This window comes from Orussus abietinus, unplaced genomic scaffold, assembly GCF_000612105.2.
Source record: "Orussus abietinus isolate OABI.00-Male unplaced genomic scaffold, Oabi_2.0 scaffold22, whole genome shotgun sequence".
NCBI lineage: Eukaryota > Metazoa > Arthropoda > Insecta > Hymenoptera > Orussidae > Orussus > Orussus abietinus.
In genome coordinates, this window is record NW_019394596.1 from 977,249 (window position 1) to 1,004,647 (window position 27,399).

The 27,399-nt window shown below is 58.3% G+C and overlaps 1 protein-coding gene across 2 annotated transcripts in view; it reads right to left on the bottom strand.

Annotated features, from left to right (window-relative positions):
- LOC105702126 overlaps positions 1–27,399 on the bottom strand; it is a 43,086-nt gene that overhangs the window by 4,678 nt on the left and 11,009 nt on the right. The window contains exons 1-2 of one of the 2 annotated variants that reach the window (XM_012429443.1): positions 15,579–15,956; positions 517–847 (exon numbers count right to left, since the gene is read on the bottom strand). In XM_012429443.1, the coding sequence (XP_012284866.1) occupies positions 517–839 (323 nt within the window). In that variant the 5' untranslated portion in view covers positions 840–847; positions 15,579–15,956. Of the gene's footprint in view, positions 1–516; positions 848–15,578; positions 15,957–27,399 lie in introns of those variants that run through there. The other variant, XM_012429442.2, reaches the window with a different exon arrangement.

A 27,399-nucleotide genomic window follows, 5' to 3' on the forward strand; every position in this document is an offset into this window, starting at 1 on the left:
CCCGCGTACACGGGACACAGGAGCTCCCGCGAATTCGGAATTTCGAGTCGACTTTCTCTCTTTTTTGTTTCCTTCCTTTCCTTTTCTTTCTCTTTTATTCCTCCGCCCTAAGATTCCCGAGACTCGGGCGAGCTCGACTCCGACTCGCGCGCCCTATTTTACGGTCGCCTCGTGGGACGGCAGATAACCCGGCCCGTTATTTATGCAAAAGCCCATTATCGAGGCGTATAGAAAGCATCGTCGCTTATCGACGCGGCGATTTCACGTACGAACGCAATCGTCCTGTGTATGACTGGTAAGCGATGAGTGGCTCTCCTTGCGACACTTCCGGCGAAACAAAGCACCGCGCGGAGCCCCACGGAAGTGGCCGCGGCCCTCGAGCTAAACGCGCGGCTAACGACGCCGACGTCGGCGTCGATGCTTTTCTCCGACCCCGTTTCGACGGTTCCCCGAAATCCCCGAGGTCGTCCCACCGCTCCAAGACCTGGGGATCCTCGATATCTTCTCGGCCCTCACCTTTTCCTCTGCGGCGTGGTGCTGTCCGGGACGCCGACGATCATGTTCCCGGAGACGTTGTTCTCCTTGGCGGAGTCGTCGAGATAGGTGACGACCGGCAATCCGTAGTTCCTGGCCTTCTCGTCGCGGTTCTCGCGCTGGAGGCGCCTGACGGCGTTGTTGATGAGGACGGAGCGACAGAGGCTGGCCTCGGGGTCCTCGATGCGTCTCAGCTTCCCCGCGGAGATCTTCAAGAGCCTGCGGCGCTCCTCCCGAGCTCGGTACTTCGCTGAGATCATGGTCGGCCTGCTCCTGCGGATCACCAGGTCTTCCTCAAGTCGCATCTTAGCGTCTGCAACGATAAAGAGGAAACATCCTGATTAACCACGACGCGTCTACGGGCACGAATTATAATTACATGCTAACGCGTCCACCGATTTTCCATTTCGCGATACGACTGCACTGCTGGCGATAAATCGTTGCGAGAGATAGGCAAGACAAGAATAATCTCCAAGTGGAATCGGAGCCACTCCTGGAGATAGAGTCGCACGTGGAGAATATCCTCGCTTAACGATGAACGTAATTATATATCAAATCGGTATACCGGGAAGAAAAATATAAGAAATGTCCTCAGACCATTGAGAATATTTTCCTTATTAGAGGGATAATTAATTGACTCGAGTGAATTTCCCAAGAACGTTGGATTTAATTTCTTTTGGCGAGGTTCCTTGAATTTTTTCAAAATATTTCCTCGGCACTGTTCGGAGAGATATTTCGTGGGTTTCCTTTTTTTCTCCCTCTCTCAGTGCACGATTAAATGTATTCGAGAACTTATTAGAGCGACTTGCGGGAACGCGCGTGGCCACCTTCACGTAGAGTGCGGACGTTCGCTCCGGATCCTAGGTGAAAGCGAGCACGAAGCGGTCGAGGCCCCTCCTAGATCGCGGCTATTCCCGAGTTTCCAGATTTCGGTGCGTCGAGCCATCCCGAGGTTGAAGAAAAGGCGTGACTCGAAAACCCTTAGAAATTCGAGACTTTGCTCAAGCAGCCCCCCTGACCGACTCTCATTTTTCCGACTCGGGCCGAGAACATTAGAATCGAGCCTGAGATTCGATTCCGCAGTCCATGCGGATCCCTTTAGCCATACGAATAGATTATCATGGAAAGCTTTCGCATTGTTGCAAAGTGGCATCATTGGTCAACGTTTAAACGTCGTGCACGAAGACCTGTCAATTTAGCGCGTGGAAGTTAATCCGGTGAACTGGAAAATCGGTTGCCCTGGAGAGGGGGCGCGGTATAAAAATCGAATAAATCTCTAAAATTCATTCCATCCAGCGATCAAAGCTCGCGACGAGGAGCACCAGGTCGAGCCAGAAGAGTGCGGGGTAACGGGCGAGGACTTTTCTCCATTGTCGCGACGACTGACCCACATACGGCCTTTCCGACGTTCCGGTCGGTAAGTAGGAGCCCGCTCGCGCGAGCGACGCGTCGTCCGTGGCGCATGCGCCGCGCCGGAGTGCGCCCTCGCCTCGGACCTGCGCTCTCGTCGCTCGCGAAACTGCCAACAGAGGGGGAGAAAAATATTCAAGACGCGATTCGTCCCGTCTAAATGAATTAATTCGATCCCAATTACCGGGTAATACGGATTTCCACCGCGCGGCGTTTCCAGGGAGACTCGAAAATCACTGAGAAATAGCGCGAGGGAAAACCTCCCCGAGCGGCCTCTCCGTCGCCTCCACCGCTCGAGTAACTGACGAGGCGTTCGAGAAGTTCGGCAAAAGAAAGTAAAAGAGAAAGAGGGAGAGAGGGAGGCGGCGATCCGACCTGAGGCCGAGCCGAAGCGCCGTATTTATAGACACGGTACTTTTCTTCCATGCCGAGAGAGCGGAGGAGGGACGGGAGGGCGAAAGAGAGAGGGAGTGGACGCGAGAAGAGGGAGGGAGAGAGAGAGGGCGGATGCTCTTACCGCGGAGGGCTGCATCTTTATAAACGCTGAAATATTTCGAGGGCGACGAAGAGGGAGCCCGCGCACGCGCGGACGGGGGAGAGACGGAGATCGAGGGGGAATAGAGCGAGACAGAGAGAGAGGGGGAAAGGACCATACGCGTCGAAGGGACGAGGCAACCCTCGAGGACGAGGCGTCCTCGAAGGAGTCGGAAGTGATTTCGACGGGCAAGAGGGGCCGCGCGCGTCCCCTCTTGCCTAACGCAAATAGATACGAGTAGATTTATAAGTAGATACAAGCGGGAACCGACCGCGCGATGTCTTCTCGTCGATCCTCGAGTCGGTAGGCCGAATTTCGAGTCCCGAGGGCGAGATTCGTGACCGTAAGAAAATCATTCAGATGAATGGTACAAGGACTTCGATTCCAATTTCAATAAGGGTCGCAACGTATACCGTGGCCAGAAATTCTATCCCGCCCTATCTGCAATATACATATTATAAATATACTCCACTTTTGTACAATGTATTTACATTTAGGTATATCCTATTAAATATAAAATTCAGGAGAGATTATCGGCATCGCCCTGCCGAGGGCGCTCGAGTTAATCGCCCGTCTCCTTGGCGAGCGGACGGAGAAAGTGACGGGCCTCCTCGGGCGGAGAGCGCGTCCGTCGTCCGCGGGGGACGCGCACGGAATGCGCACGGCGGGCCGATATTCCGGCAGGTCGCGCGCCGCGCAGGTGGTCACGTGGGTCACGCCGCGTCGCGCCGTCACCCGAGGCGCCGCTGCACTCCCGGCCGGACGGGCTCTCCGGCGACGTAGACCCGAGACTCGGTGCTCGATGCCTGGCCTAGGGAACTCGAAGCCAAGGAGACGACGTCGCCGACGATGACGAGCGCGGCGGTGCGCCGACTTGGCAGTTAGGTAACGTATCGGCGCTTTTTTTCGCCCGCGGAGAAAGTCAGTCTAGGCGCTCACCTCGAGCGTGAAATCGTCCCTCTCCCTCCCCCTCCTACACCGCTCCACGGGTTTAATTTACAGGTAAATAGCCTTGGAAACGGAGGCACGCACCTATGCCCCGGGAGGATTCCTACGTGTCGGAGGAGCGCCCCCTGCCAGGCGGAATGCAACAGCCGTTTCGATTCCGCCGTGCCCCGCGATACCGTATCTCCCCCCTTTCTTTTTATCTCCCCCCCACCGTCGAATTTCGATTCCAGGCCGTATTTTATCCGTGAACTCGGAATTACGAAGTGGCGAGAACAACAGAGGACGAGCCGAGTGCGCCTTCGGTCGAGACGACTCGACCTTTACCCCCCCGCCCACTCGTTCGATTACGCGAATAGAGGCGATATATCGAGCCTTCGATGATTCCCCACTAGCTCGAGGATCGACCGACCTCGAGAGAAGTCGATTGGACCTGGTCGATATTTATCCGGAATCGATCGACCCGTCCTTGACTCCACTACATGAGGTGCGACGAGACTAGTAGGGGAACGAGTGGAAATTACAAAAAAAAAAAAATATACATTGTAAATTCGGATAAAATATTCGGAGAAATTTCTAGTTGGGGGGGTAGAGGTTAACGAGCTCGAATCGGTGTCAAGGGGCGAGGATCCGAAAACTCCGCCGATCGGCGTCGATCGTCATCGATATATCTCGGGGCAAAAGTCACGGGGCTTGGCCCTGCTCGGGTAGATAACTATCGCGGGTCCTCCGACTCGAATCCAGGGGACACCCCGTGATCTTCGACGCATGTACCCGAGGTATCTCTCTCGATCTCCCTTCCCTCGTCGTCGTGCTCCCCCAAGTTTTGCATAAAAACGGAGGCGCGACTGCCGAGTGCACCTAGAGCGTCGGATAGATTCCCGAGTCGAGCGCGGGGCGTCGTTATCTGCCGTGATAACTGCAGTTATCGGGTCGCCGCGTCTCCGAGGCGGCGTCGCGACGGACGGGCGAGCGTTCGAGTCGGCTCTCGCGATTCTATCGAGGCGGCGATCCAATGTCCCGTTTAAATTCGAGGGGCATCGTTAAATGAAGGGATAAGGACCCCGAGAAAGGAGAAGGAAAAATGGCGTAGCGTTAAAAGTCTAAAGCGACGGCTAGATCGTTTCCCGAGCCGCGGGTGAAAATCCGGGACTTTCTCCGTGCGTTGACTTTCAGACTCGACGTTTCGGCATCGATCCGGAAATTCGTCGCCGGGGGGGGCGCGACGTGGGGAAAGAGAGGAGAGAGAGAGGAGCAATTCCGAGAGACCGTCGACGGTCCAGCCGATTTCGCCTCTTCAATTAAGACCCGAAGTAAATCGCCCGGGCAGGGGCCGGTCACTCGATTACCCTTTGAGAAATGATTTTCCCTCCGATGCAACGTCCCATTGATCCTTCGGCCTTCCGTCCCGACGCAACATCCTTCGAGACGGCCCCTCTCCTATCGAGAGACTCGACGCTCTCCGGTCGCCGATTACGAAACGCCGAAGAAACACCTCACGGATTGCACCTCGATGACGCGAATTACGTCCGAGGAAGCATCGCGAGAAGCGATACAGTCTGCGGGATGTTTCTCTTTTTTATTCCTATTTTTTTTTTTTTTTTTCCCCATTACACCGAGGTACTAAACTCGCAGCCTTGAGACCGCTCGGCATCCGCGAAGGACGAATCCCGAGCCCGTCGAGTGCTCCGATTTCCCAAGGACGGTTTTCCGCGGATTTCCGCGGATCTCCCCAATCCGAGGCGGAACGGAGAGGTCGAAGGTGGAAAGTGCGCCCACGGGAAGGAGGGGGACATCGCGCGATTTCCGCCGAATCCGCGGATAGTGTGCCGCGATAACGACCTTTTCTCTTTTAACCCGGGGGAGGGAAGGGGATAGTAGGGCAATCTCTTCCAAAGCGAGACGAGCGCCGAGGACGGCCGAGTTCCCCAGTGACATCGTTCGCGGAACGTCTTCCCCTCGGACGGGCGCCTCTCGCTCTCTCCTCGACGGAGTCGCTTTTTCCGCCCGAGGATCGATTCGACGAAGCCAAGGCGACGAGGCTGCACGACAGGCTTCGAGCTGCTCGGAAATCGTCGAACGAAGGGCCCACTGTCCCGACGAAGGCGACGAGGAACCTGGCCAACCGACGAAATCGATGAGAAATTGACCTTTATGTTCCCCCTACCCGAGGGCGCTATTTATAAATTCGGATCCACCCCTTATCGAGGAACCAAGCAGTGGTTCTGACAAATCGAGAGCGGGGGGTTAACCCTTCCCCTTCTTATCCATTCAATACGGTGGGCTCCCATATAACGCGAATGCCTATAATGCGTCGAAGACACCGAGACTACGGTTTCCATAAACCGCGATCGCTCCTACAATGAATAACAAAAGCGCGTTATGCGCGTTGTCCTGGAAAAAATCCCCATACGGCAGGATGTCCTTTAAACGAGAATTCATATAACGCGTATTAACCGCGTTATACCGGAGTTTATTCTATATACTTTTCTCGAGTACGAAGCGTATATCGGAGAAAGGAGCGGAGGGGCCAGAATTTCCAAGATGGCGGACGAGGGACGCGCGACCGATAAAGGCTTCCGATGATTACTCGGGAAAACAGGGCTCGGAACCGTAGCAGATCGTCTCTCTGCTGTTCGGTTAAGGCTTAGAGATTACATAGAAGGGAATATACCGTTCGAAAGGGTCGAAAGATTTTTTCTACCGTCGGGAGAGATTCAAGGTTCAAATATGGACGCGGAAGGCGATGGCCCGGTAAACCGAGGGCGAAATCGAAAACGATGGCGCCCTTTCCTGCGGCGATTCGCCGTCGCCGGAGCGAGAAGGAGAGAATCGCTCCGGGCAAGGACAGGCCCGTGCGAGGCCACGAGAGTGAGAGAGAGAGATGCCGGAGACACGTTATTGCACTACCGTGTTCCCCCTCTTTTTTCCTCTTTTTTTCCGCGTCCGAGTCCGCGCGTGCGCCTCGCGCCAAATACACTGTTCGCTGGGGAATGGACGGGGAGGGAGAGAGAGAGAGAAAAAAAAGAAAAGAAAAAAAAAACCTAGTATCGCCCGGAGGAGGCGAAACGGCAATTCTTGCCACGCGACACCGCGAGAAGGACACGCGGCCCGCCACTTCCGGCAGGAGGAGCGCAAACAATGCCAATTACGAGCTGCAACCCGAGCCCAGTACCGCCATTGTCGAATTAATTCGACGGACCGCGGCCATTTTGGCATAACCGAATATTAACGATAAATCGCCTGGGGTAAACGAGTGAGCCCTCTCCTAGGAGTTGTCATCGCGGGATCTTACGTAACGTCGTCCGCTTTTCGCGCTAATTTCGGAGCCAATTTAAATCCCCCCCCCCCCTGACGTTGAACCGTTTATGCACGCCCCGAAGGCGGTCGAAGATCGATCGGCGATCGATCGCTCGCGGTTTGTAGTCCTTTTCGCGCGCGTCAGGCAACGGAAAACCGGGAGGGCGTCCCCGTGACGCGGCCGGATGACGTATTTCCGCCGCGTTTTTCCGCCAGACGGGATCTCCAATGAGTGCGGATTTATCGGATGGGTGACGCGCGTGACGTCAGAGTCGCTCGAGTGCGTTTACGCGTTACGGGCTCCTCCTTTTCCTCCCACTCTTTTTATTCTTCTTTTATATCTTTTAATGCCACGTTCGGCAGAACGTCACCGATTCGCGGTCCGAAGCCCGATGGACGTACGGGAGGCGTAAATTTCAATTAATCGTCAATTCGTTAATTCTTTAATTCGTCGAGGGCGTCGGGTGTCACACTGAGCGCGCCGGTTGCGATAGTTCCGACTGATCGTTCTCGACGCGCCGCGCTCAGTGCGACCCTCGACGCCCGAGAAGGATCCTTCCATAAGGATCAACGCCTCGAATCTCGCGCTTCATTTCCGCCTGGATCGGAATAAAAGGATCGGCCTCGCCGCGAGAGAGAGGGGGGTACCCGGGTGTCGGCTATTCCTCGATTTAGAGAGAGTGCAGCAACCTAGCAACCCGACCAGCCGCGAGAGGCAGCCGAGAGCGGTGCCGAGAGCCGCTTCTGCTAAATAGGCCGTGACCATTCGGACGACTTTCTCCCCCGAGAGTCGCGGATAGCTCGAAAAGGGATTTTTTTTTCCCCGGCGCGTCTCTCTCTCTCTCTTCCGGTTTGCCAGAGAAGAGCCGACCGGGAGAAAATGGCGGAGAAAACCCCCCTTAAAAATAAAAAAAGTATCCCAGGAGGGAGGGTCGCCTCCCGATCGGTGGAAGGACCTCGGCAAGTAGAAAGCGTTCGGAAACGTTCCCCTACCCGGGAGAAAATCCGCCGAAGGCGCGTCCTCGGATCGGTCGCTCCTCTTTCCCGTCGAGAGAGCGGCTCGTTACGATCGGCTCTGTTACGCAACTCCTCGCGCTCGAGTTTTCGCGGATTTGCAGAAAATTCGCCAAAGAGGCCTCACATCTCTCGCGCGTTCGAGGGAGGGAACTTTACGAGTCCCCGAGATATATCAGCCCTCTCCTCTCCACGCGAGGAGTATCGTTACGTATCCGACGTAACCGCGCGCTCGTCGACTCTTGCGTAATCGTCGCATACGCACTAGTGTACGTAGGCCACCGAGGTAGAGTACGCGGGTTACGCTACTCGCCGCGGAGGCGCGTGCTCTCCAGTGGGCGCTCGCGAGCGTACGTCCGATCGGTGGTTAAGCACCGACTGAAATAGTCGATGCCGCGCCATCGGCCGGGCGCGCAGTCACCCACCTGAGTGCGAGGGAGACGGAGCGAGGGGGCCTCGAGGGGGTGCGAGCGAGAGGGAGATAGCGCGTACACGATCGAATCTCGTACGGGGCGAAATGCAAATGCGCAGGTGCCCGTGCGAGTGCACGTGCAGATGCACGACGAACGTGGAGGGGGGCTCCAGAGTGCATCCAGCGTCGCCCGGTGCACGCGTCTCGGCGGTGCGCCGAGGACGAGGGGCAAAATGCCCCTCTAAAGGGGGAGGACTCCCCCTCGTCGATGGTAGGACGAGAGTTCGTCGCATCGCAGGTCGAGGAAGGAAGCGAAGCGTCGATAAGCCGCGAGGGGGACGCGAAAAGGATAAAAAGCTAGAGAGAGAAAGATAGATAGAGGGCCTCGTCCCTTTTCCCGTCGATGCAAGTGCACCGAGGACCGTAGTCGCGTCTCCGATCGTTCCCGATCAAAGGATGCCGCGAGTCGCGCCGACCTATCGGGCCCTTAATTCCCACCAGGTCGGTCAGCGCCGCCGTCGCGGCGCTCGGGTTTCGACTGCGAAATTAAGGATCACTTTGTCGGCGGGGGGAGGGAGGGGAGCGCGAAGCCACGTCTCGATATACACGGCAATCGCGCTAAGAGCAGATGTTACCCCCGCCCGCGTCCGCTCCCCCCGGGCTCCTCGGGCGTTCTGGGTAGTTCGGCCCATTCCCCGCCAGAGCGCGCTAGCGGCGTCGGGTGACAGAGGCGGGGAAGGCGGAGGGAGGGAACGGCGACCAAGGTAGACGCGTGACGTCACGCGTTCCAGCTGGTCGAGACGCCGGCCGATTCTCGCGGTCTCCTCCCGCGGGGAGAATCGCGATTCCGCGGCCCGAATTCGCGCGCGGGCTCCCCCCCCCTCCTCTCGCTCTCTCTCCCCTCCCCAATTTGTCGTTTCTTTTTCTCCCTTTGGTTTTATTCCCCGGCCCTCAACACCTGTCCCGGCCCCGTCGAGGTTCCCAGGTGCGCGAGCCCTCTCCTCGCGGGGAACGCAGGGGGCTTTCCGGCCAACGAGGCGCGGAACACCCGTTCCGCTAGTTCCACCAGCTCCACCGGCTCTCCTCCGCGGCGCAGCCGGTGGAATTTCTCGCCAGGCGTAACGGGATTGTCTTTCGTGCGGCCGCGCCGAGACGGAGACAGACCGCGACGGAAGGGACGGGAGAAAGAGCGAGGGGGGGGGAGCCCGAGAAAGAGGCGATAATGCAGCGCCGAGGGAGAGAGAGAGAGGGACGCACGTCGGGCCTCCGGAAATCGATCGACGAGGGCCAGTCGATACCGCGTTAGTACCGCGTCGGTGCCCGAAACTCGGCCGTGCTCCTCTTCTCCGGCGGTGAGAGGGAAATCCCGAGGGAAAAGCACGGCGGAGGGGATGAGGGGGAGGAGCGTTTCCGGACGCTCGTCGGGCACTCGTCGGACCAACGAGTTCGGCCAAACTCGGGGCGACGTGTCCTTCGGGAACGGGCCGACGAGGGCCTTTTAAAGCGGCGGGCCCTTTAAACCGGCCGTCACGGTCACGCCGGGTCCCGAAAGGGCTACGTCCACGGCGTAGAATTCCGCACTCGACCGTTAGGTCCGGATTTTTCGGCCCCCTCTCAACAGGCCTCGGGTCCCACGGGCACTAATCCCTCTGGAGGGCCTCCCGGATGCAGGAAAATCTGGGCAACACTCGGTCCAAGATCGTAGGGACTTCCGAAAATCCGAATTATTAGAGAGTAGGGGGAAGGGAGGTCCCTTGAGTCCCGGCCGAATCGCCGATACCGCGATAACGACTTCGATTTACCGACAACGACCACTTGCCGGCCCGTAAACCCGACGATTCGCGGCCGTAACGCGCGTCCTCGACGTGGCTTATCGCGGTATAAACGGACACGATAAGGCCGAGCGCGCGTTATCGCCGAGGAGTCGATCTCTCCTCATCGTGGAGTCGGGCCCGATCGTACCGACGGGCGCGAGTCAATCCCGAGACTCGGCGAAGAACTCCTGGAAATCGATCGCCAGGACGCCACTTTTCTCTCCCCGGAGCGTGGGAAACGCGGCGTTCCTGTCGCTACACGGAATACGAGCGGAGGCGCCCCCGCGAGATCCCAGAAAAACTCCGAAATACACCTACCGACCGATCGCGCTTGGTCAGCGATCGACCCTCCTTAGGGACGACCCCGTTGCGCCGGGTCCCTCCACCCGAGGGCAGGAAAAGTGGATAACAATGGCGATCCCCGTTAACCCGAGAATGGTGTAAGCGATTAGCGCCGGGACATTGGAAGAAAACGCCCCTGACGAGTTTAAAGGTCCCTACACCGAACTGTCGGCGCGTCCCGGAAATTATCCGCAATTAGCGTTTAAAGGCAACGGCGCGTTCAAATTTGCCGCGCCCGCCATCTTGGGGGAAAACTCGACGCCCCGGAAGTTCTTTTATTTCCCAAGCAACGCATGGCGCGGATAAAGTGGTTTTCACGTTGCGTCGTCCTTTTGATATCTCCCGAGAAACTCGCGAAAACACGCACCGCGCCCGGTGCGTGGGCACCTCCCGGGGCCGCGGGTTAACGGACGCGTTATCGGTCCCGGGCGTCGAAAAGCGGCGCCCCCGAGACCGAGGCGTCGTTTAACGGGCGTTCCGGCGGAAGCCGCGACGGAGGGCCGCGCCGTTTATTCCGGTACCGGGCGCACGAGGAGTCGCTATTTTCGGGGACGAATTCATCGCGGAATGAGATCAGTGCGCTAAATTTACGGCGCCGTGCCCTAGCCGCGTCTCTCTCGCTCGCTGGTCGGATACCATGGGAGGGAGAGAGACGGAGACGGAGACGGAGAGGCGGCGCGGCGGCGCTAACTGGGCGTCACGCTTCGGCGCGCTATCGCGCGCCGCGTCGCGGGAAGACCCGCGGTATGCCGTTCAGGTTGCTCCCTGGTTACCCCCTGGTTGCCCCCCAGGTTGCCCCACGACCTCGCGCACCTGAGCGCACGCGCCTCGAGGTCGCGCGAGGTCCGACGCACTCGCACCGTGCGGCTCTTCCGCAGTTACGATATCCGACGAGCGTCCACGTACTCCCAGACCTTGCAAATAAATCGTCATAAGGAATTATAATGAACTACGAGGATCTACAAAGAACTCGGAAATTTCCCAAGGGCGCGCGAATCGAAGCGAACATTTTGCCGTGATGAATTCCAAGGGATGAGAAATTCCTAAGAAGAATTTCTCGTACCCTACATTCAGGGGAGTTGAAACACCCTGGAGAACGGTGGGTGAGATATGGCATAATAATGACTGGGTAGATATCAATTAAATGTTAATTAAATGTTAATATCGCACTAGGTGCTAATAGTGGACTAATGGTCGGGGAAAGTGAGAAGTCGGCTTCGGGTCGACCCGGCACGCGCGGCCGCACCTGGGCCGCGCAAAGTCCGGCTCGGGAGGGGCGGGCACCGCGCGTAAATAACGCGCGGCTCTTTGCCAGCCGAGGCCCGCGAAAGCGACGCTCGGGACGCGCCGGAACCCCCGGACAAAGGAAGCGCCTTGCGGCGATAAGCGCGCTCCTCGGCGCAATCGGACCGATAAGAGGAACCCGCCGAAATATCGGTACCGATGCGTGTCTACCTTGCGTGACGTTCGGATGACGATTTTTTTTTTTTTTTTCACGTTGCCTCGTACCTCGTGGAGCGACGTCGAGTGACTTCCTAGGGTTATCGGCGACCCCAGGTCCGCGGGGAAAATATCCACGCTCGCCAGGGTACGCATGCGAATGGCGCCGCAGCGGGCGTCGCGGCGTGCACCTTGTCCGCGGGTATTCCCAGGCTCGTGTTCGCGTAAGAAAATTACGCGGCAAGAAAGGGGAGAAGCCTCCGCGCTAAGGAGACCGGCCCTCCGGATCGCCCAAGTGGACGTAAACGCGCCTCGAGAGGCGAGCACGCGAGCCGGTGCCAAGTGGAACTTGGCACCGCGGAGCGGACCCGGCCGTGGCCCCGACGGGTGTCGCTTCAATTTCCGTTTCTAGAACGTAGCGGCGATCCTCTACGAGGCGGATGCGTGTTCCGACCCTAAACGAATTCCACCCTGGCCGACGTTCGATCCCCCAAAGGGCCTTGGATCCAGGGACCCGATTCGCGAATTCATACTATCAACTTTCCCATGCGAAATTGACAATCTCGTCCATGACTTTCAAATTTTTCATCTGTGAGAAAAAAAAAATTCCTACAATGTCTCGGTCACGCCGATACATCGAGTAGCGTGTCAAGTGGCGCGAAGAGCGTCCGGCAGCGAAAAGAGGTTAATCGTAAATAACTCGCATATTCCAACCCTAAACGAATTCCACCCTGGTTGGCGCTCGATCCCCCAAAGGGCCTTGGATCCAGGGCCCCGATTCGCGAATTCATACTATCAACTTTCCCATGCGAAATTGACAATTTCGTACACGACTTTCAAATTTTTCATTTGTGAGAAAAAAAAAAAATTCCAACAATGTCTCGGTCGCGTTGATATATCGAGTAGCGTGAAAAGTGGCGCGAATAACGTCCGGCAGCTAAAAGAGGTTAATCGTAAATAACTCGTATATTCCAACCCTAAACGAATTCCACCCTGGTCGACGCTCGATCCCCTGAAAGGTCCGACTTACAGCCTGACCTCGGTCGCGCCGATACCCCGAGTAGCGCGTCAAGTGGCGCGAGTAGCGGCCGGGAAGCGAGGCGAGACGAGCCGCTCCCCTGCGCCTCGCGCCGGGGGTTGGCCGCTCGTCACGCCCCTTTGCGCGGCCATTAATGCCGGAGGATGTACGTACGCGCACTCGTATTAATCGCTTCCCGTGCGGCGTCGCCCGAAAGACGGCTCTCCAGCTGCCCGGAAAGCCTGCGCCGGTGTACGTGAGAGGAACGCGCGCACACGTTCGTTCACCGCGCGGAGAGCTTTTTTACCGAGAGCCGAGTGCGCCCGCCACTTAACCTGGCTTCCCCTGAGTTTACCCCGAGAACGAATTTCCAGAGCCCCGGCCTCTATGAATTTCCCGACTCGAATTTAACGACGAGCAAAATCGGCCTCGCTCCTCTTGGAGTTCATATCACGGTATTGCTCGATTTAATACCGGCCTTGCATTTTTTCTTTCCATGGTCTTGCAATTTTTCCGATACACCGTAAGACCAAGATCGATTTTTCTCGCCGTTACCCGGTCCCCCCGTGACCGTGTATTTTTTTTTTTTTTTTCTACGCCATAAGACCAAGACCGATTTCGCCCCTCGAGCTCGGGGCGAACTTCGATCGCGCGGCCTCGATACATCGCGACACTGACCCAGGGCAATCGAGGTCGGGAGTTTCGGAGGTGGAGGCCTCGTCGGCGGCTACGCTAACGAGGCCCGCGAGGCCAGTCAGGGTCGGCGGCTCGCGGCGGTTCCGCCGCGGTTTTTCCGTGCTCGCGCTCGCTCGCGGCACGAGCGGCCCACTTTCCTCACTTTCACGCTTCCTCCGTCCGCGCCTGCGCCGATGCGTGACCTTTTTTTCTTCTTTTTTTTCTCTCTCTGTCTCTAAGGACGCGCAGGCGAGTCTCGCACGCACCGAGTGCCTCTCCCTTCGCGTGTGTACCCCGTTTTGTCAAATCCCGCATTCGTATCTAGATGCAATTTTTCCAACCGCTTATCAACAATCAAAACCTTATATAATCAGTTCTGAGCTAATGTGACGTGCTCTTAAAAAAAAAAAAAAAGTCACCGCACACGCGAGCGAGACATCGGCCAATTTTAATCCGTTCTAAATTAATCCCTGACTAAATTCGAGCATTAGGGTTAATAACGTTTCGACTCCCAGGCGTATACATCGATGCCTCGACCAGGACACCCCGAAACAATGGAGCGGAATCTCCGGCGATATAACCGAGTTCGCCGATAAGGCCGGGAATTCCCCCTGCGATAAGAGCCCTGTTGTGCCCGATCGGCGATGACAAAAATAACGCGTATGAATACATGTATATATATATATGTTGTCATATGAAGTTATATGCATTTATAAATAGCCAGGGAAGGCGTGGAAAAAATTCCCGTGGGGCCCGAGAACCGGGACCGGCCCGGCCACTCCGAATCTTGGATTGAAAGGTCGGGCCGGGGGGAGGGGGGAGAGAAATGGCTTTTACCAGGGACGAGGGGTGTCGTACCTGTGCACGTACACCCTCGGGGTCGGTTCGAGGGACAGATGGACCGCCTCGTATCCGGAGAGAGGGTTGCGACCCGGACGGAGAGCGTCCCGTGAGAGAAAGGCGCGGGCTCTCTCGTGACGTCACCGGGCCGCGATTATACAATCTCGAGTTTCGACTCGACGGTGAATTCGATCGATGGAGATTTCTAAACCAGGGGGGGCCGACGAGACGGGACGAGGGGAAGGTGTGCGCGAGGGGCCCCAGGTGTTACCGCGCGCAAGAAAGGAGCTCCGGCCGCGATCCGAGGTCCGGAGGGAATAAATTACCCGGGCATTCCTGTCGCCCCGAAAACGCGACCCGGACCGAAGAGAGAACGGACGCGATTTCCGTCCCGTGACTCCGTGAGAGCGTCGCGACTCGCGAGAAACCATCATCTCCGCTCGATAGAAAAAATACCTATAAACAAATTTTTTTTTTATTGAAATTCCCTGGGCGTCAGGACCTTTCTTATGTGTCCTCCATATTCGCCCTATGAGTATGAACTCGGTGCCCTCAATTCGCTCAAAAGTTTCATAAACCACCTCGACGCCACTTTCGCCCTACCTTAATAATCGCGGATTAGCCGCGACCTCCCGGCAGTCCTCGCGACCGTGCGTTTCCGGTGCACCCTCAATTCGAACCCCCGCGTGAGATCCCGACCGAAGCCGAAATTAAATCCCCCGTTCTAGAGTGCCCGGGTTCGTCCGACAATTGCGACTACCCAACGCCGAGACGCGTGAATCACCCTTGTACGCGACCGTCTACGGGGGGGGGCCAAGCGTCCCGAAAGAAAGAGAATCCCCGCCGTAAACGCGGCTAACCTCGGAGTTCCCGTCCGAGTACCTCCCCCTTGGAGAGCCAATCGATCCCTGATCGATCCGCCATGGGGCCCCCCGGGGGGTTGGGGGGGTATTTACTTGGCGGGTGGATCAACCGGCGCCCCCGTTTCGAGGGGAGCGCCGAAACCATTAACTACGAGTCGCTCGACTTTCTCCTACCGCCTGGCTTCACCTTGAGGAGGAGATATCCGTCAGCGCCGCGGCGCTGCCCCTTCCGAGCCTAACCCTCGCTTTCTCCGCGCTCCGTTACTTCATCGCTGGGTAGCGATGCATCGGCACATAATCGATGCATCGGCACCGTCGGGTATTTCCCGCGATAGATCCGGGAGCGAGGTGAAAATCCCGAAAATTCCTCGGTCGAGCGTGTGACCGCGGTCGCCATGAGTAGGAGGGGGAGTGACGTCACCACAGTCGACGTTACCTCGAGTTCGTATCCGTCGACGGCGGCTGCGGGCCGGTCCGGTCGGGTGGTCGGCCTCCGGGCGCCGCGAGTGGCTTCTTTGTTCCGGCTGGCTTGCCAATCAGGGCCCGCCCCTGAGGAGTCGTCGGTCCAGCGGCTGGCGCGCGACCCGCGAATCGCCCCCGCCGTATGCGAGAGAGAGAGAGATAGACAGACAGAGACAGAGAGAGCGCGCGCGGTTCTGCGCACTACGTGCACGCGGCAGGTCCGTGGACGGCGGGTGCTCGCGCGCGCGCTTACGGCCGAGGAGTGAGAAGAGGGGGGATGAGAGGGAGAGGGAGAACGGGAAGCTCGCGCGGCGCGGACGGGAGCGAGCGGAGGACGAGCACTCGCCACCGAGGACAGACCACTACTGAGCGCTCGGCGGGCGTACGCGCCGCTCGACGCACGTACTCCGGAATACACCGGGAGCGCGCGACGATGGCGGCCGGCCGGGGGAGGGGGAAGGCCGAACGGGACGCGCGGCGACGCCGAGCCCGACCCGAGCCGACCCGAAGTGACCCGAACGCGCGCGCGCTCCTTTCCCCGAGGCCGGAGAGTGCACCCCCGGCGCACCCTGCGCGCACGCCTGCACTAGAGCGGTGCACTGCCCCCGGACAAGGTGGACCGACCGAGTCGGCGGACACGCGACCGAAAAGACGGGACCGGACGTAGAAAGGAAGAGGGGAATGTATCGAAGACGAGACATTTTTAAGTAGGATCGTTATCGTTGGTAGAGACAGACCCGAGACTGGGGAGATCCACAAATCCCAGGGGAGCCCCCTCCTATTAGGAGACGGTGACGAATTTCTACCGAACTCTCGGGGCCATATTTCGAGTGATTTATATTCACGGGCCATACCGAGCCGGAGATGGAAATACGGCGCCAAGGATTCTTGGGCTCGAGTCTCGGGAAAAGATATCCCATCCTTAGCGAAGTCCGGATATGAAGTTCTAGCTTACCTCGCGGGCCCTTCGAGCGAAGGGTTTCTCGGGGTTATTAAAGTCGGTACCAAAAATCGATAATTAAATTATCGATAAATAAACCTTCCGCATCTCCTTCGGGATGGTACTCCCTCTTGACGGCGGAGCCGCCCCTTTTCGAGGCGCGATTAATACGTTTGAAATTGAACCTTCGGCGATTAATAAACGCCGCCGGGTACTCGGTTACTGCACGTTTCGTATTGTACAGACCGTATGCATGCCCGCGTCTCTGCGTAGCGAGCAACGTGCGCAGTCCACCCCTCGCGACGAGGCGCCCAATGCGGCATCCCGTCCCGGCGTCGTACACACGTACGTCCCAGGTACACGTAGAAACGTCGTCCCACTCGCGCGCGTCCCCGACCCTTGGGCGATTCCACCCCATAATGCGAGAACGCCGCGATTTACCCCGGAGAACAGAGGGATTACGATATTCGACGAGTGCCCGGCATAGCCCGATCGACTCGGAAGTTATCCGTTCACTTGGCGCGCGAGGGGAAAATAAAAAATAAAAAAAAAACTGAGACCGAATTTAGACCGACGCGTCGAAAAAAAAAAAAAGGAAAAAGAAAAAGAAATCTCACAGTACCCAAAGAAGCAATTCGTTAACTCAAAGAGTCATTTCTTCGACTCGACATTTCATCCCTCGTAGGAGATTAATCTCGAGATATACCACGAAACGAGACGAGAGTGCCCGAGAAAGGATTGATTTTACAAGCGTATCTGTCGCAGGGGTTGCGACAGCTCAAAATCGGAAAATTCCTAAGGTCGACGGGAAAATCGACCCGTCTCGAGGATCGATCGCGGCGTCCCGGGGGAGGTCGACTTCGAGGTCGGATAAATTCGTCGAGGGCCCCCCTCCCCCGACCGAATTATTTATCCAGCCGGGTGAATTCTTCATCGCTAACGGGCCACTCGGTCGTGTTGCTGGTCAGTCGGTCCGTCGTTTTTCCGGGCTCGTCCCCGAGGAGAGCGACCGGCAATCGGACGTAACCGTGTCCGTTTAACGGCGCCGAACGGCCAGAGCCCGCGGCCTTTTCGGGGTTTCACCGTTGGCCGTGGTACGTTCACTTTTGATCCGCCGTTGCTTAACGCGTTTAACGGGCCGCTCTCACGAGTCGCGTTCCGAGAGTCGAGGCCGTTAAGCGCGTTAACCAACGAGACTTTCACGGTTTAATCGAGTCCGCCGCGGAAGCGGAGCATCGACGAGGCTTATTTCGGGTTAGTCGGTAATCGAGGCGAGAGGGGCCGCCCTCGTTAGCGCCGTTACCCCCTTTATGCGTGCGTTATTTCGACGTACATTGAATCCCGACTAAGCGGGGGCATTAACCGAATCGACAAACGTCGCCGATCGGCGCGGCCCTTTAACGAAAAATATGATTAATATTCTCAAATCGAACGTTCATTTCTGCTACACTTTTTTTATCTACACCTTTTTCAGGGGATGTGAAAGTGGCATCCTCAATAAAACATTTCTACGAGCTGGGTGTCTCAAATCGATTCATACTTTAAAACGTGAATAAGGAGACCCTAAGGTAGGTCCCGAGACTCGCGGAAATTTCATTTTTTATAAACTATTCTTGAAATACCTATAAAGAAAAATTTGAAAAGAATTGACATATCACGAGTTTCAGGACCTTCCTTATAGTCTCCCTATTCGCGTTGTAAAGTTTCAAACTATTCGGCAAACCGAGTTGGGAGAAAAGTTTTATAAACAAAATCTCTTCGATGCCAGTTTCACGTCACCTTAACGGGTACACTATTGACAAGATCCCATTTACCATTCTACCGAATGTGAGGTTCAAGTTACCACGATAGCTTCATACCACGTAGCTTAGGTAATTCCGGAGGAACTATTGTCTCTCCTCCGCGCCGATAACGTAATCAGCGCCGTAGATTAGGTCGTAGGAGTGAGTCGAAAACCGGGGCAGGACTGATCGGCCGGTTTTCCACGGCAAGAAAGCTCGGGATCGAAGTAATAATTATTAAAGTCCTAGTAAAACCGGAGCGGCGGGGCTTTGTGCACAGGGCAACCTAACCTATTGCGAGTCGTATCGTGTGTAAAGATCCCCGAGATAGGAACCAGTTTTCCCTCTTGCATACATATGTAGGAGCCTGGAATACGATCTTTTCTCTTTATTCTTTCTGCCCAGGCGGTTGATTCGGAACTTTCAAGAGTCCCGCGTGGACTCATAGCCGAATAAAATGGTATTCGGGACGATATCGAAAAACCGCGATTCCGTATATTTCCCTCAAGAAAGGCGCACCTCCACCGTCACGCAAAGAGCCGTCTATCTCTACTCTACTCCGCAGCGTCTTAATTAATCCCATTAGCATCCTTTTATTGGACATTAACAGGCGACGTGTCTTCCGCCCGAGTCCGATGATACCGCGCCGCCGTGGGTGAAACCCGTCGATAAGGTCTGATAACGAAGTCGGGCGATTCGCCGGAAATCGGTAGGACTTCGGGGGGAATCGGGTCAGTCCTCCGAGGTCCTGGCGGGGCTCGTCCTTGCGGGAAAGGACGGTCGGATCGAGCGAGAGTCGACCCGCCGACCCGCCGTACGTGTCGAAAAACACGACCCTTACACGCCACGAGATACGAAGGTTACGGGACCGAGGAGCGCAGGCCGATAGGAGGGGGCCACGAGAGCGAGAGAGAGGCAACGACGCAGTCCGAGCGGGTGCGAGAAGGACGAAGCGACCGTCCCCGCCCGCCCCGCTCCTCGCCGCGGCACGCGACGTCACGGTTCCCGTCCCTCCCCGGTGGCGACTCCGTCCCTCTCTCTCCCCGCGACTCGAGCGATGCCGAACGAAAATTCGACGCAGATTAGATGACCGAGCGCCGATTGCGACTCCGACCAAGAGACTCGCGACCGCAGCGTAGACTCGGTTCTGACGCATCTCCGATGCGTTCCCAGGACGTATGACGACCAAAAGGCGAAAACACCTAATTCCGACAAAATCGCTCGAAAAGGGAGATCGTTAATCAGGGTTCGCCGGAGTTCGTCGAGGCTTCGAGTCCGAAGATCCCGGTTCTCGTTCCGGGATCGGTCGCGCGAAAGCAAAATGAGGCTATACCAGGAGCGGGTGGGGGGGAGGGAGCCCATTATCGGGGTAAACGTCGAAACGGGCAGCGCCGGTGGGAAAAGTGAAATAGCGCCGGTCGCGTCCGAGCATCGCCCTCCTGGGAGCGGGGGAGGGACAGGGGGAGGAGTCCGCGAAGGGTCGGGGTGCTTCTCGGATTTCGACGGCTCGAGTTCTCCGCTGGTTTCCGGCAGTTATCGAGGAGGATTCCTACAAAGAGAGGGGGAGGAGTGAGAGAGGAAGGAGGACGGAAAAGTCCCTTCGGGAGCCCGTCGACGATCCTTCGAGTGCGCCGCCGGCTCGACAGGATCGCGTTTAAAATTGAGCGGTGAATATATCCCGCGGCCGGGAGCGACGAGGGAAGTCCGCGGGGGGAACGAGGCCGAGGGCGTCTCTCTCGTGGTCGCGGGCTGCTCTATGCGTACGTCTCTCTCGGAGGCACGTTGGGCCGCGCGCTGAGTCTTTTGTTCCGGTCGGTCGGACCTCCTTTTCTCGCCCACGGGCCCGCGCATCGCGCGGTCTCTCTCGCGCGCCCACGGGCCTCGGTTCGACTCGGTCGTCCCTGTTCCTCGCGCGGATCCTCGCGTATCCTTGGCCCTCTTCGTCGCGCCCGCGCCCGACAGCATGGCGCTCTCTCTCTCTCTCTCTCGCGCGCGCTCTCGGTGAACGCGATTTCGCGTCGCTCCTCTCTCTTCCTCTTCTCTCTCGCACTCCCAGCGAGCGCGACTCCGCGTCGCTCCTCTCCCTCGCCCGCTCGCCCACGGACTGCGACGTCGCCGCGCTCTCTCCCGCACTAGCCGGCCGCCGCGTAGGGCCGAGAGAGAGAAAGAGAGGCTGCGCGCGCATCCCGCGGGGTCCGCGTGCGTGCACGCGTGTGCCGGGCGCACACTGGCGCGCATACGCGCGCGCACCGCCGCGCCGGACGGAGGACCGGCACGGCCCGTGGACGCGCCAACCGGGGAAGGAGGCCGATCGATTCCCTACGCTAAATTTGACGGAAAAGGAAAATAAGAAAAAGAAGAAGAATAAGAAGAAAAAAACAATCGGCGGACTTGCGCGCCCTTAAAAGGGCGGTCGAGCTCTTTATCGGGGAATTCACTCAGCCCCGATATATCAGCGTGAGGGCCGATTACCCTCTGAGCGCGGCGAAAGATGCTCTCGTTGCCCCCGACGCGACGCTTAGAGACTCCCAACCGGGAAAACGAATTCCACCGATAACCGGAGCACTCGGGATGCGACCTATCTCCGGATGGATTCCAGGTAGTGGCACCTGGCGCGTCTCCTGGACGTCCTGCAAGGGAAAGACGTACGCGTGTTTCGCCCTCAGGATATGGCCACCGGAGTCGGCCGACCGCGGAAACGGTAACCAAGAAAGTCTAGATCCGATTTTCTCCGATGACGTTGCCCCTAATGTGCGATTCCCTCACCCCGTGCCTCTCTTTCGTCGCGATGTCGTCCACCGTCGCACGCAACGGCTCGATAAGTCCTGGCGCTCCGTTGATCCGATTTAGGAAGAAGGGAAGGATCAGCCAGGAGGAGCGGAAACCGTTATCAGTGCCGCGATTGCGGCAGACCGTAAGAGCGGCGGCTCGTCCAGAAGCGTCAGGTGTACGCGTCGGGGGAAAAGTAGAAAGTACGAAGCCGGGGCGAGGGGCTTGCGACATTCCGCAGCACCGATTGCAACCTCGACCGCGGGGTTATCACTCGCGCCCTCGCGCCAGCTCCTCCCGGCCCTCGCTCCAGGCGAAAATGCGATAACGAAACCCGCGAGGACCCGCGCGACATATCGGCGACAATTCAGGAGCCACCGTTACGACGGAAACGGGAACCGGCCATTCCGTTCCTGGATGCCCCGAAAAAGACTCCACGTCGGCCCTCCGGCCTTACCCTGCGCCGTTCGCGCCCAGCCGGAGGTTAAACCCGGGGTCTCCTAAACGCGTAAACGCGTAAACGCGCCGACGACGCCTAGCGAGACGGGCTATGCCTAATCCCGTTCGACTCACTTCATTGAGAACCTTCAAAGCCCCCGGAGGGGTCTCGGCGAGTAAGCCATAAGGGTGGGACCCGAGTCTGCGAAGGGTCGAGGGGAGAGCTACTGCGGGAAGTGGCCAACGCCGGGACGAAATCGGGGCCCGCTCTAACCGCATCTAACAAATAAGTCTCTCCATGCTTCGACATACTCTCTGGTGCCGACACAAGATCCAATTCCTCGCCCCGCGTATCCAAAATCCCACCTGTACCTCGGTGCTCGTCGAGAGAATTACATCTTGCGAAACCCCGAAAAGTCCCCTGGGGGAGGTGGGAGACCCTTGGCCAAGAGGAGGAAGGGCTTCCCGGGATCGAGGGTGCCCCAGGAGGGGCCGTCAAGGATCGCTCGATCCACCTATCCACCGTAGGTGTCAAGATGGCGGCCGCTCCACGTGACGTCAGACGGCGCGGGTCTCCCTTCGGGGGGGGGGGGGGGGTATTCTACGATATACTCCGCGCGAGTCTCCCCAACCCGCGCAGTCCGCCACGGTCCGCCGAGCCGTGCACACGGAACCATTTTTTTTTCTCCTCCCCCCGCCACCCCTCACCGCTTCCGGCGAGGGTGTCTCTCGGTCGCCTCCGCTATTTCCGTATCCCCGATGCCCCGCGAACGCGATGCTTATCGGTTAACCGAATAATCCCGGGAGATAAGGGAAGGCGGGATGTGCCTCTCCGCATAGCGTTTCGTATTCTTCCGGCCGCGGGGAGGAGAGGAGGAGCCGCCGTTGCGTGGCGAGCGTGTATAAAGAGAGTCGGAGAGTCTTTTAACGGTATCTGGTGCGCGTCAAGGGTGTCCCTCTCTCTCGCTCCCTCGCTCTCGGTGTCGGTTCCGCCGTCGGAGTGACCCCAAGGAGCATGCGCGCATGCGCGCTCGCGGGCGCGTTTTATTCTCGGCCGGCGCGCACGGGCCGATCGGACCGTAACGCGAATTGCCCCCGAACTTCGATTAATATTTCGCCCGTGCGCGCGGTTATACGGCTCCGGGCGTCGTTGCGAATATCGGCTGCCCCCACCCGGCCACCCACCCACCCCCCGTTATTTCTCGATTTCGAAACGTCGCCGCGCGATTCGCGATAGTCGATATACGTAAATGGGGTCCGGCTCGCGCGCGGTCTGATCGATGCGCCGGCTTGTCCCCGACGACGAAAGGAGGACTCGTATCGCGTGTCGTTGACACGCGTCGATATTGCAAATCGCGGAGAAAACAAATCGGCGATCGCCCGAGCCGCGAGGCGTCGACACTTGCGACGACCGTCCACGGGGAAGGGGAGATTAGAAAGCGGGAGACAAGGGGGGTGGCGACGGGGAACCGGGATACGGTGGACTTTGGTGATAATCTTGGCGGTTCCGCGGCCTAACCTTCGACGGGAAAATTCCGAGTCTCGGGGGACTCTGGGGAAGTTACTTCGGCAGATAGGACTTCCGGGAGGATTGGGCGCTTCCTATTTCCTACGATATGAATTCGCTTCCGTTTCCACTTGCCTAGTTGCTCGGGGCCGGATTCGGGGGGTGGCGAGTAGAGACGATCCGCTGGGAATGGCTCGCCTTAGGAGGGCTCCGTCGATTCGCTTAATCGGCCGAAATAAGAATCGCGAGTGACTACCTCCCGGCTATTATTGGTCGGCGTTCGCGGCCGCGCTAGGTGTCGGTCCTCCGCGCTTCTTCGGCAAACTAAACTAGGATCCGTCTCGGTCTTAGTCCCGCAAGGAAGGCGACGCGAGGGTACCTTGCCCGTCCGATTGGTTCCGACGCGTGTTGCGGTACATGGGGAACAACACTCGGAGACACGTATTTCTCCATACGCGCCGATTCCCGATTTTAAGGGGCCAATACCATCCCCGAATTTCGGGGAATTATCGCGGATTAATATCGGTAACATTAATAACGCGTACATTTCTCGACGTACGGCATGCGTAGCGACCGACGAGATAGACGCGGCACGTTCGGGGTGCCTTCCTCGTCGGACTCGATTCCCGCGCCCGGGGCGCAGGACGCGCCGGCGGCCGTCCTAACCTCTTTCCGAAGGCCGCCGAAATATCGATTGCCGCGGCAGAACGCGGCGGGGCCTCGTCGTAGGCGTTGTTTACCGCCGCGACGAGAGCTCTACCTCGGCGACGAGAGTTTCTACCTCGGCGACGGGAGCGAAGAACCGCGACGATTTATCCTCACCCCGATTGCGATCGGCCGGAAGCGCCGTGATAACTGTCGCGGCCGGTGATAAGGTATAAGCCGCGCTTAGGGATAACATACGGCACGAGCGCGGCGCGGCGATCCCCGCGCTTTGAGGTTAGGACGGGGAGGGACAGAGGCTACCGGGAGCATCCGAGCGTGCCGGTAAAGCGATTGTTTACCGAACGGCTATGCGTGCGCGGTATTCGTCCTTATTTTCAGCGAGAACGGTTATTTTCAGCCGAGTTCGGTCACCCTCGTTCGCGGAGGACCTAGGGAAGGGGTGGAGCGACGAGGACGGGGGGGGGGGAGAAAGAGATAGAGAGAGATACCTCGGGACGTCGATCGCGAGTCGAAGAGCGTCGACTCGAGCCAAAAGTGGAACCGCGAAGGGATATCCACCTCGAATCGCCCCACCTTGGCTCGGAACATCCTCCGTTCGACCAGGTGTATCATATTAAAAATGTCAAATTTGTCATTATTTCACCTGCCCAGGGCGATAAATCGGTACGCTCGGACTCTTGAATCGTACGAGAACACGAGGAGGGGGAATATTTTCAATTTCCTCCAGCGGGCCTTTCGGGCGAGTTCGTCCCGTTAAACGGAAAAGGCGGTCGTAGGGGGGGGATTCGGGAGTTACCGGGACGTGGCGCGTCCACGCGGCGCTGCGCTCCCGGGGGCGGCGGGGTAGGAGCGTTACGTCTCCTACGCCGGCCCCGATGGCACCGCGAGTCGCGGGACAATGAAAACAATGTGCTCGGGTGAGTAATCATCCTCGGTACCTCGGTACGGGGGGAGTAAGGAGCGCGGGGGCGAGGGGAGGGGGCGGCAGGCCGATGGGCAGAGAGAACAAGAGAGGGAGAGAGAGAGAGAGAGAAGGCCGCCTGCTCGAGCGACTCCGACGATTAGTCACGTGGCATGCCTACCTACTTCGGGAATTCGAGGCCGAGGCAGGGGAGGGCTCGCGTTATCCGGTTATCGGGACCAACGGGGACCGGGCGTCGTTTAACGGCGAGGCCTCCTCGCCTCGAAAGTCGGATGCCGGAGGGATGACTCTTCCGCGGGGGGGGGTTTCGCTTTTTCTTCGATCGGTCCCGATAAGCTACTCGCTTTTCGTTCGGCCGACATCGTCACCTTCCCCAGGGCCCTTCGACGGACACCCCCGCGTCGCGTCCTCGGGTCGGACTTTCGTCGGCCGAGGTACGCGAGCGGTACTTTGCATGTATACGCGTACTTGTACGAGGGTACCGTTCCTCTTGGATCGGTGGTTGCCTTTATGGGGGGCCTCGCGAAGCGAGAGAGACGCTCGTTGGAGACGAGCGCGGAAGCGGTCGAGGACGGCGATCCCCGTGGGACCGCTCCGAGGAAACGGGAAAGAGGTCCTGTGAGCTCGGCATCGGAGGTCCTGCGAATTCGGGGCCGGGGGTCCTGCGAATTCGGGGCCGGAGGTCCTCCTCGGTCGGAGGATCCGAAAGATCCGGGGGGAGGTCCCGAGAGGAGTGCGTCTCCCGCTTCGCCGACTCCCGAATACCGCGCCGTGAAGAGGAAGAAGGAGAAGCGATCTTCCACCGGACGGGGTCGAGAGAGATGGAAAGAGCCGGTCTCCGGCGATCTCCGATGGTGCGTCTCCGCACTCGCGCGTAGGGCACCTCTCGTATGCGTCCCTCGTGGATGGGAATACGAGAGCGAGTACCAACGCGAGTACCAGCCCGAGTACTTGCACCCTAACGAAACGAGTCCGATGAGTGCGGACCGCGGCGCTGCGGCGCGTTGCAACGGGCCGAACGGCCGTAAAACGTCGGGAGGAAGAGGGAAAGAGGGACACGGCGAGAGATAGAGAGAGGGAAGGGAGAGGGGGGGAGATGGTTCTGTACCGGGCGCATATACCTTCGGCGTGGCCAACGGTCGATCCCCGACAAAATATGTGGCCAGCCTGCACAATGTAAGGCCGCACACGAGTGCATCCGCGTCCGGGCGGCCGCACCCACACACTCACTCTCTACCGGAGAGGGTGCACCCGAGAAAGGGAGCGAGAGATATCCGGCGCGGTTTCCGCGCCTTTGGGACTCGACGAGGTAACCGAGAGGGTCGCTGTCGGGGGCACGGCCATTTCCTAGGAAATTTCGTCGACGGCCGTTGTGCAACTCCGGGTGACGTAACGACTCCGTTGCGGATCTCTCGGCGCGGGAATTAGCACCGCGTCGGGGACCGCGAGAGGAGGTTAAGCGGCGCGTCCGCGGTTCGCCACCGGATGGGTGGCGCAGGGCTTTTAGAATGGGGAAAGACGGTCGCGGAGTTTTCGTCCTTCTTTTCCCCTAATCGGTCTTTCCGAAAATAGCCGCATGACCGAAAAAGGGCGATGCGCTTGCGGGAAAGTTGCAGGAGAGCGTAGGCAGGGCGAGGGGAACCGCGGAGGGGGGCGACCACTGGCTTCACCGCGCGAGGAGCGGTGGGAAGAGAGGAAGGACGAGAGCGGCTCTCGTTTCATTCTAGCCGGGTCTAGCAAAATTTCCTCGGTTATATCCTGGCCATGGAGATTATACGTTATCGAGGTTTCTCAGATAGTCAGGGTCTCCAGGTGGAGGATCCACAACGGTCAACGCGAAATCATACAAAAATTCGTAAAATCATCGAAAATTCATAAAATCATAAAAAATTCCCAGTCATCGAAAATTCGCAAAAAGTCATCGAGAATTTGCCGATCGTTCGAAAACTCCCGAAAATCCAATGTATATTCGCAAAAATCAAAAACAGGGCTCTTCGACTCGCGTGACGTCAGCTCCGGCGCGTTGCGTCACCGTTCCGTCTTACGCGTCTAACGCGCGACAAAAGAGTGACGAGTCGCGTCGGCGTGGCCGCGACGACGCGGCGTATCCGCGCGCGCTGGGTGCACCGAGCGCGCTCGCGTGCGCGCGCAGGGTCCGCCTTCGAGGCAGGAGCATCGTCCACCTGTCCCCCTCGCCCCCCTCCCCGGGCGGCCGTGTGACGTCACGCGAGGAAACAGCTGGTCGTTCCTTTCTTACCTGCTCTCGCGGTCGGCTCGGCCGGCGTTCCCGCTCGCCGCTCCTCACCGTTTCGCCCGGTGGGGGGAGGCCCCCCCTCCCGGGCCCCGGCGTTTACCCCGCACCCTCTCGCTCTCTCCGGCGTTCCCTTTTCGCCGAGGGCGAGGGTGACCGACTATCGACGCGAGTTTACCATCGATGCTCCTCGATTAATCGTCGCCCCCCCCCCCTCCCGAAAGGCGCTTCTTGTCCGAGGTCGATGCCGCGCCGTGATCCGAATTAATCGATTCGCGGGTCGGAGACGCCCGGAATCGGGCCTAGATAAAAACTTAATTAGCCCTCGATACGGCCGGGCGTGTAACCATGATGGAGCGTCCCCGCGATACCGGCCATTATCCGCGTCCCTCGTCCTTATCGCTCGGTCCCACCTGTCCCCGAGACACCGTCCCTTGACTACCCACCCCTCCCTTTTTCTTGCACCAAGTGCCGGAATTATTGAGAGACTCCTTGTACGAAAGATAATCGGTGTTGCGCAT